The following is a 17,598-nucleotide window of genomic DNA, read 5'->3' on the forward strand; positions in this document are numbered from 1 at the left end:
TCTTGGAATGTGTTTTCAACAGGTGCAGGGGGAGGTTATATATGTTAAAAGATGTTCAAATGCCACAATAGTCAAAAGAATATGTTAAAATCATAGTGATTTATATTTGTTAATTTGTTGACCTTAACCGACAATAGTCAAGGTTGGCAAGGTACAGGACTAGAATAGGTGCATTCTTATAGACTAAGGCTAGAGGAAATATAAATCACCACCGTGTTTTCAAAGCAATCAGTCAATGTCTTTCAAACTACATGGTACGCCGATGACACATCAATTCTACGTCCTTTTTCCTTAAGAGTTATTTATTTATTTATGTGTTTGCCTGCATGTACATATGTAGACCACATGCATGCCTGGCACCCTTGAAGGTCAGATCTCCTTGGAACTAGGGTTACAGATTGTTGTGAGATACTATGAGGGTGCTGGGAACCAACCCTGGGTCCTCTGTAAGAGCATCCAGTATGCTTACCCTAGGCCATCTCGCAAGTCCCAATAGCTTATGCTCTAAGATCAAGTACTGACAAATGGGACCTCATAAAATTACAAAGTTTCTGTAAGGCAAAGGACATTGTCAATCGGACAAAACAGCAACCAACAAATTGGGAAAAGATCTTCACCAACCCTATATCCGACAGAGGGCTAATATCCAATATATACAAAGAACTCAAGAAGTTAGACTCCAGAGATCCAAATAACCCTATTAAAAATGGGGTACAGAGCTAAACAAAGAATTTTCACCTGAAGAATTTTGAATGGCTGAGAAGCACCTTAAGAAATGTTCAACATCATTAGTCATATAGGGAAAAGCAAATCAAAACAACCCTGAGACTACACCTCACACCAGTCAGAATGGCTAAGATTAAAAACTCAGGAGACAGCAAGTGTTGGTGAGGATATGGAGAAAGTGGAACACTCGTTCACTGCTGGTGGGATTGCAAGCTGGTACAACCACTCTGGAAATCAGTCTGGCAGGTCCTTAGAAAACTGGGCATGACACTTCTGGAAGACCCTGTTATACCACTCCTGGGCATATGCCCAGAGGATTCCTCAGCATGCAATAAGGACACATGCTCCACTATGTTCATAGCAGCCTTATTTATAATAGCCAGAAGCTGGAAAGAACCCAGATGTCCCTCAGTGGAGGAATGGATACAGAAAATGTGGTACATTTACACAATGGAATACTCCTTAGCAATTAAAAATGATAAATTCATGAAATTCTTAGGCAAATGGTTGAAACTGGAAAATATCATCCTAAGTGAGGTAACCCAATCACAAAAGAACACACACATGGAATGCAGTCACTGATAACTGGATATTAGCCCAGAAGCTCTGAATACCCAAGATACAATTAACATATCAAATGATTCCCAAGAAGAAGGAAAGGATCCTGGTCCTGGAAAGGCTTGATCCAGCAATGTAGGGGATTACCAGGACAGAGAAGGAGGGGGTCAATTGGGGAATGGGCGGAGGGAAGAGGGCTTATGGGAATTATGGGGAGGGGGAAACTGGGAAAGGGGAAATCATTTGGAATGTAAACAGAGAATGTAGAAAATAAAATAAAAAATAAAAAAAAAGACAGGGGAGTTTAACAGGAAAGTTTAATTTCAGAGTTTATAACCGGACACAATGAAAGTGAGGACATTTAAAGATTTCTATAACTTTGGGGTGTTTCTTTAAGTGCCAATATACCAATTCATTTGTATGCTTGTTCAATGTATATTTTCACTTATTCCATGTATATGAATACAGTCATGACTTTTTACTTTAAAAAAAAAGAAGTGATAAAGGTCAAGGGATATTTGAAATTAGAGTCAGCAGAGTTCATAGGAGGACATAGTAAGTAGAAAAGAAAAGTTCATATTTCTGTAAGGTTTATTCATTGAGTAATTTAACATTTTCATTTATTAGACAAACAAGTTACTGGAAATAAGATCTGAAAAGGTATATCAAGATTTCACTGCAAGTCATGTTAAATTTGAGGTGCTCTATTAAGTAAGATAACTAACAAACAATAAATTAGAGAGGTCTAGTCAGACACAGAAATTTAGAAGTCACCAACACACTGTATTAGAATAATTAGATTAAAAAGCAGTAAGCTTTTTTGTAAAGATGAAAGTACTAAGGACTGAACCCTGGGCACTCCACTGCTGGGAGACAGAAGGGAATGGCTGGTGACCTAAGAGAGGAAAGACTCAAGGCTGCAGGCCAGTGCATCAGCTCTTCTTGAGGGATAAAAAAAACAATCACCATCTGCAACAAAACCTAAAAGGCTAAGATAAAGAACTGACCATGGAACTCAAACACAAAACCTAGGGATGAATACCATCAAAAACTTAACTGGAGCAAGGTGGTGACAATGCAAACCTTTGATCCCAGTGCTCAGGAGGCAAAGGCAGGCAGATCTCTGCAAGTTCAAGGTTAACCTGGTCTACAGAGTGAACTCTAGGACAGACAGGACTAAATGGAGAAACCTTGTCTAGAAACACAAAACAAACAAAAATCCCCAAAGCAAATGAAAGCCAAAAACCAAACCAGAACCTTAACTGGAAAGAGCCAAGGTGAAAGACGGAGTAAAATATATTCAACTCTTTTTGTTTGTTTGTTTGTTTGGGTTTTTTGTTGTTGTTGTTTTTTCGAGACAGGGTTTCTCTGTGTACCCCTAGCTGTCCTGGAACTCACTCTGTAGACCAGGCTGGCCTCGAACTCAGAAATCTGACTCCCTTTGCCTCCCAAGTGCTGGGATTAAAGGTGTGTGCCACCACCAGGCTTATTCAACTCTTTCTTGCAGGGAATGGGGTTGTGACAAGGTCTTGAGTAGCTCAGAGTAGCTCTGAACTTACTATGTAGCCAACGATGATCTTGAATTTTTTATTCTTCTATCTCAGTTCCTAACTGCTGAAATTGTAGGTATGCTCCACCACACCCAGTGATGCAGCACAGGGTGTGGAAACAGGGCCTTATGAGAGCTAGGCAAGCCCTCTTCCAACTCAGCATGCCACCTTCAGCTCCACCACACACTGCGCTCTCAGAAAATCTTACAATAGAGAACAGTGAAACAGGACAATGGAAGAGACAGGAATATGGAACCAAAAGCTTTTTTTTTTTTTTTTTTTTATAAAAAATGGTGATCTTGCAACATGTTCTGCACATGTCTGACAGAAGAAAACTGATGGTGAAAGAAATGGCGGGGAAGGCCACCAACGCCACGTCCGCAGAGCTATGTATGGATGGGATCCAGCATGAGAGTATGGGGACCAGAGGCAGCCATGGTGTTAACTTACTGACTTTGTAGTAATAAAGAAAAGTTAGTTAAGTTGGAAGGAAGAAGGGAAGGGGAAAGAAAAGAGAAAGCTTTATGCAGTTTTTGTGAAAGTACAACTAAAGTACTCCCAAAAACAATAAAATACACTATTCAGCAATTAGAAACAATGAATTCATGAAATTCTTAGGCAAATGGATGGAGCTGGAGAACATCATACTAAGTGAGGCAACCCAGTCTCAAAAGATCAGTCATGGTATGCACTCACTGATAAGTGGATATTAGCCTGGAAAACTGGAATAACCAAAATATAATCCACACATCAAATGAGGTACAAGAAGAATGGAGGAGTGGCCCCTGGTTCTGGAAAGACTCAGTGTAGCAGTATAAGGCAAAACCAGAACAGGGAAGTAGGAAGGGGTGGGTGGGAGAACAGGGGGAGGGAAGGGGGCTTATATGACTTTCGGGGAGTGGGGGACCAGAAAAGAGGAAATCATTTGAAATATAAATAAAAAATATATCGAATAAAATAAAAAACAATGAAATACCCAACATCCTTAAAAACATATTTTTCAGATCTGTTACACTATTTTGTTTTCAAGAAAAGTCTTACAGTTATGCATTTCTTCCCTAGCAAGTACTAAGTGCATTAGTGCTACAGAATTAACTTACCATACTGTTGTTGAGGTTCTTGTCCACCTTGCAGAATGTGTGTGGCGGACTCTCTCCTTTGCTGGGTACAATAATGCATATGTCTGTGACAGCCAGCGTATTCTGAGTCGTGTTTTCAGAGGCTCGTCGGTAAGTGATGTAGATCCTCTGTGATGAAGTACTGCCACTAATGTTGGCAGGTCGTCCATAGGGAGTGTTCTGAATGATCTCACAACCCTGCTTTAGTCTCTCTTTCCAGTCATATAATACCCTAAAACATAGTTTTTTAAAAGTAAATACACAAAGTTCCCTCAGACCTGGAAGGTAACATTCTCAAGCATCACAACTCATTTTATAAATCCAACACTGTGTGTGTGTTGTGTACTCCAATGATTCCAGTACTCAGGAAGAGGAAGCAGGAGGGTCAGAAATGCAAGAGAATCCTTGACTACATAACAAGTTCAAAGCCATGGCTATCCAAGATCCTGTCACATCTCCATCTTATGCAAAAGGGTTGGGTGTATTCTGCCCCACTCTTCACTTTGACTCTTTCCAGTTAAATTTTTAATAAATCCTACCATTTATTTTAAGACAAAACTATACTGTCCTATACTGAAGGATTACTGTTTCCCTACTAAAACTTTAAATTATATAAAAAAAATCATATAAAGCTTTGTGTTTATTAATACAAGGACACTTAATATTCAGCATTCCACTTAATTAAGTCATCTATTAATATCGTTACTTACTTATGTTCTATAAAAATCAAGTACATTCTATAGGAAACATAACCTGTATTTTAGTCACAGTTAAACTCTATAGAGGGTTACACACTTAGTATACTTTCACTCTAATACTTCCAATAAAGATTTCTAAACACAAAGGAGTTAAAAAACATAAATTATTCAAAACACTATAGATAATTGTATTGCCTTAGGCAGCATTTAACCCCCCAGAGCCTTATACCACTTAGTCATAAAATCAAAACTTGGGCCAGTGAATTTTTTAAATGAAGAAAATATTTGTAAGTCATATACCTAATGAAGGACTGCATTAAGAATTTGTAAACAACTCTGAATAAAAGAGCTAAACACACATTTCTCAAATGATACTTGCTAACAATAAGCACATATAAAGATGTTTATAATGACACCTTGGTCAAGGAAGAAATAAGGAAAGAATTCAAAACCTTTTTAGAATTTAATGAAAATGAAGGCACAACATACTCAAATTTATGGGACACAATGAAAGCAGTGCTAAGAGGAAAACTCAGCTCTGAGTGCCTACAAAAAGAAGCTGGAGAGGGCATATACTAGCAGATTAACAGCACATCTGAAAGCTTTAGAACAGAAAGAAGCTAATACACCCAAGAGGAGTAGAAGGCAGGAAATCATCAAACTCAGGGCTGAAATCAACCAAGTTGAAACAAAAAGAACTATACAAAGAATCAACAAAAACAGGAGCTGGTTCTTTGAGAGAATCAACAAGATAGATAAACCCTTAGCCAGACTGACCAGAAGGCACAGAGAAAGTATCCAAATTAACAAAATCAGAAATGAAAAGGGAGAAATAACAACAGAAACTAAAAACCTATACTCAACTGGAAAATCTGGAGGAAATGGACAATTTCCTAGACAGATACCAACTACCAAAATTTAATCAGGATCAGATACACCATCTAAACAGTCCCATAATCCCTAAAGAAATAAAAGTGTTCATTGACAGTCTCCCAACCAAAAAAAGCACAGGACCAGATGGTTTTAGTGCAGAATTCTATCAGACCTTTAAAGGAGACCTAATATCAATACTCTTCAAACTAAAATAAAAATAAAAACAGAAGGAACACTACCCAACTCGTTCTATGAAGCCACAATTTCGCTGATACAAAAACCACACAAAGATCCAACAAAAAAGAGAACCTTAGACCAATTTCCCTTATGAAAAGCAATGCAAAAATACTCAATAAAATTCTTGCCAACCGAATCCAAGAACACATCAAAATGATCATTCAGCATAATCAAGCAGATTTCATCCCAGGGATGCAGGGATGGTTCAATATATGGAAATCTGTCAATGTAATCCACTACATAAACAAACTCAAAGAAAAAAAAATACATGGTCATTTCATTTGATGCTGAAAAAGCATTTGACAAAATTCAACATCCTTTCATGTTAAAAGTCTTGGAAAGAACAGGAATTCAAGGCCCATACCTAACCATAATAAAAGCAATATACAGCAAATCAGTAGCCAACATCAAACTAAATGGAGAGAAATTGAAGCAATCCCACTAAAATCAGGGACTAGACAAGGCTGCCCTCTCTCTCCATATTTATTCAATATAGTACTTGAAGTTCTAGGTAGAGAAATTAGACAACAAAAGGTGGTCAAAGGGATACAAATTGGAAAGGAAGAAGTCAAATTATCACTATTTTCAGATGATATTATAGTATACTTAAGCAACCCAAAAACTCCACCAGATAACTCCTACAGCTGATGAACAACTTCAGCAAAGTGGCTGGATATAAAATCAACTCAAACAAATCAGCAGCCTTCCTCTACTCAAAGGATAAGCAGGCTGAGAAATCTTCCATGCTCTTGGATTGGCAGGATTAATATAGTAAAAATGGTCATCCTGGCAAAAGCAATATGCAGATTCAATGCAATCCCCATCAAAATCCCAACTCAATCCTTCATAGTTAGAAAGAGCAATTCTCAAATTCATCTGGAATAACAAAAAAACCCAGGATAGCTAAAACTATTCTCAACAGTAAAAGAACTTCTGGGGGAATCAGTATCCCCGATCTCAAGCAGTACTACAGTGTAATTGTGTTAAAAAAAAAAAACAAAAAAAAAACTGCATGGTATTGGGACAGTGACAGGCAGGTAGACCAATGGAATAGAATTGAAGACCCAGAAATGAATCCACACACCTATGGTCACTTGATCTTTGACAAAGGAGCTACAACCATCCAGTGGAAAAAAGTTAGCCTTTTCAACAAATGGTGCTGGTTCAACTGGAGGTCAGCATGCAGAAGAATGCAAATTGATCCATTCTTATCAACTTGTACTAAACTCAACTCCAAATGGATCAAGGACCTCCACATAAAACCAGACACACTGAAACTAATAGAAAAGAAACTGGTGAAAGCCCTTGAGGACATGGACACAGGGGAAAATTTCTTGAACAGAACACCAATTGCTTATGCTCTAAGATCAAGAATTGACAAATGGGACCTCATAAAACTACTGAGTTTCTGTAAAGCATAGAACATTGTCAAAACAACAAAATGGCAACCAACAAATTGGGGAAAGATCTTCACCAACCCTACATCCGACAGAGGGCTAATATCCAACATATACAAAGAACTTAAGAAGGTAGACTCCAGAGAGCCAAATAGCCCCATTAAAAAATGGGGTACAGAGCTAAACAAAGAATTTTCACTTGAGTAATATCGAACGGTGGAGAAGCACCTAAAGAAACGTTCAACATCCTTAGTCATCAGGGAAATGCAAATCAAAACAACCCTGGTGTTGTGTGTTTCACCTCACACTAGTCAGAATGGCTAAGATTAAAAACTCAGGAGAAAAGTGCTGGTGAGGATGTGGAGAAGGAGGAATGCTCCTCCACTGCTAGTGGGGTTGCAAGCTAGTCAACCACTCTGGAAATCAGTCTGGCAGTTCCTCAGAAAACTGGGCATGATACTACCGGAGGACCCCGCTATTACCACTCCTAGGCATATACCCAGAGGATTCCCCAGCATGTAATAAGGACACATGTTCCACTATGTTCATCACAGCCCTATTTATAATAGCCAGAAGCTGGAAAGAACCCAGATGTTCCTCAATGGAGGAATGGATACAGAAATGTGGTATATATACACAACGGAGTACTATTCAGCCATTAAAAACAATGAATTCATGAAATTCTTAGACAAGTGGGTGGAACTGGAGAATATCATCCTAAGTGAGGTAACCCAATCACAAAAGAACATTCATGGTATGCACTCACTGATAAGTGAATATTAGCCTAGAAGCTTGGAATACCCAAGACACAATTCACATATCAAATGATGCCTAAGAAGGATGGAGAGACCCCTGGTCCTGGAAAGGCTCAGTGTAGCAGTGTAGGTGAATACCAAGACAGGGAAGCGGGAAGGGGTGGATTGGGGAACAGGGGGAGAGAAGAGGGCTTATGGGACTTTTGGGAAGGGGGAGATCCAGGAAAGGGGAAATCATTTGAAATGTAAATAAAGAATATATCAAATAAAAAAAAGAAAAAAAGATGTTTAGAATCATCAGCAAACACAAGAATGCAAATTAAAATTATAATGAGATTCCATTTCATAATCACTAGGACAAATAATCAAATAGCAATATGAAATATTATGCAGGCTTGTGAAGAAAGCAGAACCCCTCCCATACCCTGTTGGTGGGTTGTACAATGCTTATGAAGCTGCTTTGTAAAATATTCCAGATGTTCTTTAAAAGATTAAACATAGAATTATCATATGATCCAGCAATTCTACTCCCAACTATATACACACAAACAAAACATGTCCACATAAAAACTTGATAAGAATAATCATAAAAACATTATTAATTATAACCTCAGAGTATAAACAGCCTAAATATCCATCAACTAGTGGCACAATAAATTATAGTGCAGCAATATGTTGGAATACTATTTGGTCATATAAAGGAAGACAGTACCAGTACATACTATTACATGGATAAACCTTAAAAACATATTTTGTGAAAGAGACTAATCACATGAGGCCTCTTTTAGTGTTACAATTACATTTGCATGAAATATCCCAAATGGGAAAATCTATAGAGCAAGGAGGGAAATGGTTTGCCTAGGGCTGAGAAGGTTGGGAAACTGGACAGCACACACTAATGAGGCATTTCTGACATGATAAAAGTATTCTAAAATATGTTGTGGTAACAGTTGCACACCTCTGACTATACTTAATTATATGCTTCTAATGGCTAAGATTGCATGGTAAATAATTATGTCTCAATAAGGTTATCTTAAATAGAAAAGAGCCCCCAAATCCAATATAGTAGGACTCTAATTTACCCCAAGATCCTTATTTCATACATAGCTAAAGAAACGTATTCTTTTTTTTTATGTTTCTTTTTTTTATTCGATATAATTTATTTACATTTCAAATGATTTCCCCTTTTCTAGCCCCCCCACTCCCCGAAAGTCCCGCAAGCCCCCTTCTCTTCCCCTGTCCTCCCACCCACCCCTTCCCACTTCCCCGTTCTGGTTTTGCTGAATACTGTTTCACTGAGTCTTTCCAGAACCAGGGGCCACTCCTCCGTTCTTCTTGTACCTCATTTGATGTGTGGATTATGTTTTGGGTAATCCAGTTTTCTAGGTTAATATCCACTTATTAGTGAGTGCATACCATGATTCACCTTTTGAGTCTGGGTTACCTTACTTAGTATGATATTCTCTAGCTCCATATTCTTATGTATGTCTGGCTGTGGTTTCATCCATTTCAGAGGTTAAGGTAAGAGTCTGAGAAAGCTGGGACAACACAGAATCTTAACTGAAATTTTTTTTCAATTTAAAATTTGTGATGAGGATGATCCATTAGTTTTCTTGTACCCTCTGCATTTAACATATTTATTCTCCCCCTTGTATCTAACAAGAAGGCGAGCACTAGGACCCGCAGGACAGAGAGATGGAGACAGAGTGAATATAAGATTCTGAGTATGTGTTGCTTTATTTTTAATTCTCCTCCCATCCTCAACCACCACCACCACCCCCCGTTATTTTATGGGTGGTAGGTGCAGAACAGGTTCTTACTATGTAGCTCAGGCTGGTGTCAAACATAACAATCTCCTTCCCTAGCCTGCCAAGTGCATATAGACTACACCCAGGCAAGTGTATCTGTTTTGAAAGCTAACATACTGCTATTAATGACTACACAAAGTTAACTTCAAAGTCTACAGGGCACATAATTTTAATTAATAATAATAATAAACTTACCCCAGATCTGTAAGTGGAGGTTTATCTCTCCCTCTTCTATAGCAAAGGTAAATCTGGGGCCCCACAAGACTTCCATTATTAAGGTCTGCCGACAGTCCAGTTGGGGTGACGTCAATACACACGTAATCCCGTGGCACCTCCTCCCCAAGGGATTTGATGATAACAGAAACATCTGTGATGGGTTCTTTTGGTTTCGCCACTTTGTGACAGGCATCATTGAAGTGAATTTCCTCTTCAAGAGGCTTTGAAATGTCAGTTAAGCCTGCTACAACAAAGTAGTCAGCAACACGAGGCCCCTTGTCTTCAATCATCTTCCATCACAGAGTTTATATCTATACAAACAAAAATATCTTAATTCTATAATCTGCCAAGTCAACAGTACAATTGGAGAAAGAATGCTCATACAGTATGAGATATTTACTCATGAAGTGGAAAACATGCCACTTTATTATAAAACTAATGCAAGAATTCTAATTTTGGTATCATAGAAACCTAGATCATTGAAGTAGCTAACAACAAAACCAAAACCCAGCCATTTAAATATATAGATGGGCCTTAAAATATAGTGGAAATTCCCATAGCCTCAAAATACTGAGGAAACCAAATCCCAGAATATAATCTATAAGCTGCTAATGTTGAATCAGAAAATCTGCTATCTCCTCAATAATGAAGGAGTTGTGTTCTAAAAGGCATTACAAGGACAGGAACAAAGCTTATGAATCAACTCAGACAGGAAACTAGAATGCAGACACTCACAGAAATCCAAAAGCTCCAAAGACTAGAGTACTGCTTACAGAGTGGAGTTTAAAGCCTGTCCACTGGACTTGAGAGTAGTTCAGTGGCAGAGCATGTGTGAGGCCCTAATTCAACCCCAAGCACTCAAACTAAACACTTTCTATCCATTTACACAGGGAGATAATGAGGTCTGCTTCAATGCAGCCCTGGCTTGTGCCAGGTAAGACGCTGGAGCATGACTTTAAGCCATTTTTAAGGTTCTAGGAAGCTCCAACTGAGAAACATAATGAAAGTATTCTGAGACTAGTGACTTCCCTGGTGGAGCAACGCCCTAAACCTAGGTTTCCACAGACAAGACTCAGCAGGAGATGAGCTCCAATTCTAAACCTTATAAACATACAAGGAAAAATCTATCTCAGCAAGATACAACAAGCAAGAACTGTAATAAAAAGAGAGCACAACACTTTTATAAAAAATTAAAAAGACAAATGTATACATACATCTATAAGCATTTAAGAGTAAAACCTTCAGTTGTCTAGAATCAGTTAAGCTTTATTTTCTCCTTTAAGGTGATATGTTTCCGGCTTTGTAAACCACTGTTACGGGGGGTGGGGAGTAGTATTTAAAACAACAATCTAGAATGTACCTCATACTGGTCTTAGTTATAATAAAGGCAAACAAGAAAAAGGATTCCAAGGACAAACAGATTAGGCATGTACATGCACACACACCATAAGCCTCTTTCTCACAGTTACCATATATATGACATATGGAGAACATAAAGAGAAGAGGAAATATTAAAGTTAGTAGTCATTTGCTTAACCCCAGGATTTCCAAAACTGTAGCAATAAACCCTATTTTGCCACCTAACAACTAGAACACTCCACATGTTCTAGAAAATGCTAGTGCAAACCAAATAACCTTCCCTGAGGGTTTGCTGTTGCATGGCAGAGTAAAGCCTCCTGCACTGGGCTGAGGAGCTGGCTCAGTGGGTAAAATACCTGCTGTGTAAGCTTGACAACTTGAGTTCAGATCCTAGCACCCATGTAAAATCTGGGAGTGCCTGGGTGGGGGGATACAGACAGTAGATCCCTGTTGCACCCGAGTGAGTGCCAGGGTCAGTGAGAACCCCAGTGTCAAAGCATACAGTGGAGATTAACAGAGGAAGACACATATAAGCTATACACACACACACACTTCTTGTTTGTTTTTTATGATTGATGGGGATGGACGACAGGGAAGTGGTCTACCATGTGCCTTTAGCATCAGAAAGTAAACTTTACATCAATTTTTGGAAACTGGTGACCATAAAACCATGCACTTAATCCAAAGTATCTCTAGATAATAATTTTAATACAAAGCACTGAAATTTAAATTAACAACACTGTGTCATAAGCCAATGCTTATTTAATAAGCTGTCTTTTTTCAAAATATTATAAATAACTTCATGAATGTACTCATAAGATAGAATGTTTGGGAGCTGGGAAAATGACTCAGAGGGTAAAGGCACTTGGTGCCAAGCCTGATAACTTCAGTTCGATCCCCAGGTGGAAGGAGAGCATGGATTCCCACAAACTGTCCTCTGATTTCCATATTCATGTCACAGTATATATGTACTCACCTCTGTACAGATACATACAAATAAATAAAATATAAAGAAGATGAGATGTTTACAGGCCTCTTAAAACTTTAAAACTTTTAAAACTTGGAGAAGAATATGAGGTGAAGGTGATCCAAATGTATTAATAAAAATATAGTATCAAATATATGTCTGCTTAGCTAGTAGCTCATTTATTCTAAAAATGATTTAAGATATATGATAGCACATTCAGCATTTTTTCTTTCTAACCCCCTGACACTCCTCACCGTGACAGGGTTTCACTATGTAGCTCTGGCTGTCCTAGAACTTACCATGTAGACCAGACTGGCCTCGAACTCACGGAGATCCACCTGCCTCTGCCTCCCAAGTGCTGGGATTAAAGCCATGTGCCTCTATGAAAAACAAACACTAGTTTTTCATAGACGATATATACCTTGGTAAAATCCAAGACAAGGCTAGGTAATCTAACATCATGACATGCTGAAGATGGAAGCCAGCACCTTGCACATAACAAGGCAAGTACTCTCCCACGAAGTCAGATCCATTCTCCAGCCCTAGTATTTCACTTTAAGTGGAGCCTATTTTCCTTAAAAATAGAAAACAAGATGTGTGCTTTGTTTATATGAAATATAAGATGATGAAACTGCAAGCCATTACAAGAAAGGTTCTCACCCATTCAGCAACTAATGGAAGTTGGTTTGTCTCTCTCCCTTTCAATCTCTGGCCAATTCAGATGCTTTTGATTTCTTATTCCATTCCATTAGGTCAAAGTAGGTAAGCATGTGTGACCCAGACTGACTCTAAAGACAAGAGGCGAGAGAGAAAATCTGAGGGAATATACATACATATACACATGCTCGCGTACACACACACACACACACACACACAACTTTATACCTATAACATTGTTTATATTAAAATTCTGAACACTTGAAAGTTTTGTAAAATGGTAACTAACAGTGCCACACTTGTGACCCCAGCTTATAACGGTCCAAGGACTGAGAGTTTGAAGTCTAGGCTCTTAAAAGTATCAAATACTACCTAAATTTCCCAATATGATATGTATGATAATCACACACTTAGACTTATATATGAAAATGGCCAGTACTACAATGGACCAGTTGATTAAACAGCTAGGATTTCAGACTGTCATTATGCTCCCCTCCAAGGGACAGCTTAAAATACTTTTTAATAAATTATTTTTTAACACCTGTTACTTACAGTTATCATATAATGGACTATATCCCAAATCCTTAAAGTTCTGGCAAATTAAATTTCCAGTGTTTAACACAGAAGAAAGCCAACTGAAACAAATCACAAAGAAAAACAAAAGCCACTCACCCATCACTGAAGTTTGGTTGGAAGAAAGAGCTCCTAGTGTGTGGTTCTTCAGGCCTCAGGGGCTGAGGAATTCTATATCGAAAAGAATAGAATATGAAGTTAAATTAATTATGATAAAATATCCCCCAGTGTATCTGTGGATAAAGATCTACTAGTAATTATTTTAAGATAAATATTGCTTCTTTAAAAAACACATTTTGGCCAATAATAGATACAGACTTGAAAAGAAATAGACACTGGAGAGGAGGAGAAAAAGCAGAATAACAAACAGCCCAGGAGAACGCATGTGGAGAGCAAGGAAGGAGAGCACCTTGAATGGCTGCTCCTGGGGCTCTGCATCTACGTGCGTCATCCACAAGACAAAAATACCTATTTAAGACAACTTAAAAGCAGACTTGGAGAAGTTCCATATACATGTTCCAAATAAATCCAGTGTTCAAAAGTTTTCCTTTATTATAATTGCTTAAAACTATCTTAATATAATTGGCATATCAATCCTTAACAACAGATACAATAGGGATAGGATAAGGAAACCAAAGTTGGGCTAGCAATGTTGTTCAGTGGTATAGCAGTGATCCAGTCTACAAAATGTTCAATTTTTAGCCCTACAGAAAAACAAACAAAAACCTAAACCTTAGGTAGAAAACAACAGTCCCTGCTGTGTTGTGAGGCTTAGCATGCCACAGTCATATTTTCTTTAGACTGAGTGGGTTTGTGGGCTGTAGTTATAAATGGTGGCCTCGCTCTTAAAGTTTGGGAGGGTAGATTCATAATGCTGGAAACACACATGACAGGGTTTTGAGTCAGCAGGGATTCAAGCATATCCTCCTTGACCCCAGTGTCATGTGATGGTTCCCATACCCATCCTCTCACTCCTTCTTGAGTTAAGAAAGACTGAAGACCAACAACCCTTTCAGAAGAAATGACTTTCCTCTTTCCTTGTACTAGGCCAGTGGGGTTGACACAGTGTGATTTCTCAGAGACTCTACAATGTTCCTTTTTCAAGGTGTGAGTTAAAGTTAAAAAACAAAATATCTGTCCATCAGGAAGGGGAATTGCTATATCTTTAACCAATGTGGACCATTGTCGAATGACAGAAATAGTAGCAGAAACAGTTGAGGATAAGATTTCGATGACTGGCCGGGTGGTGGTGGCGCACACCTGTAATCCCAGCACTCTGGGAGGCAGAGGCAAGCAGATTTCTGAGTTCGAGGCCAGCCTGGTCTACAGAGTGAGTTCCAGGACAGCCAGGGACATACAGAGAAACCCTGTCTCAAAAAAATCAAATTCAAAAAACAAAAAACAAAACAAAACAAAACAAAAAAGATTTCAATGACTGGTGGCAGGCAGTGCATGTGTTCTTCTAAGAGTTCAAGACCAGCCTGGTCTACAGAGTGAATTCAAAGCCAACCAAGGCTAGCCAACTAGCTCTTTTCTTAAAAAGAAAGGACGAAAGAGCGAAAGAAAGAGCGAAAGAAAGAGCGAAAGAAAGAGCGAAAGAAAGAAAGAAAGAAAGAAAGAAAGAAAGAAAGAAAGAAAGAAAGAAAGAAAGAAAGAAAGAAGAAGAGAGGGAGGGAGGGAGGGAGGGAGGGAGGGAGGGAGGGAGGGAGGGAGGGAGGGAGGGAAGAGAGTCTGGTAAATGGGAGATAAGAGACATAGAATGTTTCAGTCAAGATTTTGAGGCGGGTGGTGGTGGTGGACACCTGTAATCCCAGTACTCTGGGAGGCAGAGACAGGCGGATTTCTGAGTTTGAGCCTAGCCTGGTCTACAGAGTGAGTTCCAGGACAGCCAGGGCTATGCAGAGAAACCCTGTCTTGGAAAAACACAAAATATCCACCAAAAGAAAAAAAAAAAAAGGTTTTGATACAGTGTCTTAGCTGGGAAAGTAAAGAGAATTGTGAGAAACAATGTAAGTACAATCTTGTTACCTTTTGTTTTGTTTGTTTGTTGGTTTGTTTTGTTTTGTTTTTGGTTCTTTTTGTTTTTTAAAGACAGGTTTCTACAATATAGCCCAAGATAGCCTTAAATTTGTAATCCTTCTTCTTTAGCTTCCTGGTAATGGAATTACATGTCTGTACCACCATGTTTGTCATTGTTGTCATTGTTACTGTTTGGACTGTTAAATGTGATCAAGACAAATGTATGTGCTTTTACAAAGTAGCATAGTGCTCCACTTCAGGCTCACTGAACAGCTTCAAGCAGCAAATATATATTCAAATATTTCTAAATCTTATTGCTCACTGATACCAAGGAGTTAATACAACTGCTGACCTGGTGAAACATTAAAAAAAAAAAAAAAAAAACCAACATTATCATATAAAATACTATATTTGTGAAAATTTTCAAATACCTGGGTATCAGCTTGTTTGGATTTCAATATGAATGATGGGTATGCTAAAACCAATTCCAAATATATTTTCTTTACATGTGTTTTGACATTTATCCCAGTGTGTGTGTGTGTGTGTGTGTGTGTGTGCACATGTGCGCGTGCATGGGTGTGTACATGCCACTGTGTACAAGAGGAGAACAAAGAGAGACTCATGAGAGTTGGTCCTCTCCATTATATGGGTTCCAAGAATCACACCCAAGTTTCAATCTTGCCACCAAGTGCTGTTACCCTCTGGAGCTATCTTACCAGCCCCCAAATTTATTTTCTGTCATTATGAATTCTTTTTTTTAAGTCTGTTTATTTATTTTTATGTATGTAAGCACACTATAGCTGTCATCAAGCACACCAGAAAAGGGCATCAGATCCCATTTCTCTCCAGCCCATCATTATGAATTCTTTAATACAGTAAGAACATTGGTTTGACTGTGACTTTAAACAATATTTTTATTATTATTCAAAAACCAGATATCATTTCCTTCCATGTTAAATTTTTAGATTAATTTATTGTCACATTCCCAGTATCACATATTTCTATTGACAGAATAAATTTCTCAAAACTTTATTTTGGTTCCATGAATCATGTAAAAAATAGAGAAATTTTAGAATTAACTGATTTTCTATTTACTACATTAGTATTTGCAAAGTCTGCTTCTGCTAATGGAGGCAACACACTACAGTTACTCCTTTACTTTCTATACATGCACAAGGAAATAAAAACAGAGGCAACTAGTTAGCTTTATTTACTAGCACATCCATCACTGACTGTGGAACACATACATTGTGGCATCCTCACTTAACCACACATACTTTCCTTCAGATACTATCTCCTGTTCTTATTTTTTGTGGCATGCTTTTATATATTTATACATTTAAAAAAAACTATATACAGCCCATGAAAGGAAAAGATGTTTTCTAAAGTAACATCTTACAAAAAGTGTGCAGAAACAAGCCAAAGCACAAGGAATAAACATGGCCCAGGAAGCTCTGTGGCGCACACTGGCTCGGTCATCTAGCCCATTCCTTTTGATCGTGGTTCTACAAACATAAGCAAAGGCATGTACACACATGCTCACAAAAGATCACTGGCAGTGATCATCTTGCAACTCAAAACAAAGACCAATCTCCTCAGTTTAAAGTTTAAGATCAATATTCATTACACAGAAACTACCGACTGGAAACAAAAGGGACACAAAAGATGCTACAGAACAGGTACAATAGGAACCCAGGTGTGTAAGAACTAGAGAAGTCATCTTTTGTTCAAGGGCAATTTTGCCCCTAAGCTGTTAATTAGGCTAGAGCAGAAGTAGAGAAGTAGCTAGAGTTGTCGAGGGAATATGCATCTGTTCTCAACAGAACAGGATCAGACTAGAAAGAACTTTTACTACAGTCCAGATAGACTGCAGACAATTCAAAGGCTGCTATGATTTCTGTGTCTTCTATTACAGTACATGCACAGCAGTTAGAAACACATGGCAGGTCTGTAAATATTTAGTAACAAGTGAGGTCAAAACAGTAGGAAGCGTAGGAATGTGGAGCCATCACAGAATCATGACAGTTTGGAGCTACAAGCAAGACCATGGAGAATTTGTTTCAATTACTGTTTTTATAATCGAAAAA

General features: G+C 38.3%; 1 protein-coding gene across 9 annotated transcripts in view; it reads right to left on the minus strand.

Annotated features, from left to right (window-relative positions):
• Dennd4a (DENN domain containing 4A) overlaps positions 1-17,598 on the minus strand; it is a 103,890-nt gene that overhangs the window by 63,933 nt on the left and 22,359 nt on the right. For 5 of the 9 annotated variants that reach the window (XM_052188035.1, XM_052188038.1, XM_052188041.1 and 2 more), the window contains 4 exons: positions 13,592-13,663; positions 12,923-13,050; positions 9,916-10,247; positions 3,935-4,184 (listed from right to left, as the gene is read on the minus strand). In XM_052188035.1, the coding sequence (XP_052043995.1) occupies positions 3,935-4,184; positions 9,916-10,226 (561 nt within the window). In that variant the 5' untranslated portion in view covers positions 10,227-10,247; positions 12,923-13,050; positions 13,592-13,663. Of the gene's footprint in view, positions 1-3,934; positions 4,185-9,915; positions 10,248-12,561; positions 12,643-12,683; positions 12,837-12,922; positions 13,051-13,591; positions 13,664-17,598 lie in introns of all 9 variants that reach the window. The other 4 variants (XM_052188042.1, XM_052188040.1, XM_052188036.1 and 1 more) reach the window with 4 other exon arrangements.

Source organism: Apodemus sylvaticus, chromosome 7, assembly GCF_947179515.1.
Source record: "Apodemus sylvaticus chromosome 7, mApoSyl1.1, whole genome shotgun sequence".
NCBI lineage: Eukaryota > Metazoa > Chordata > Mammalia > Rodentia > Muridae > Apodemus > Apodemus sylvaticus.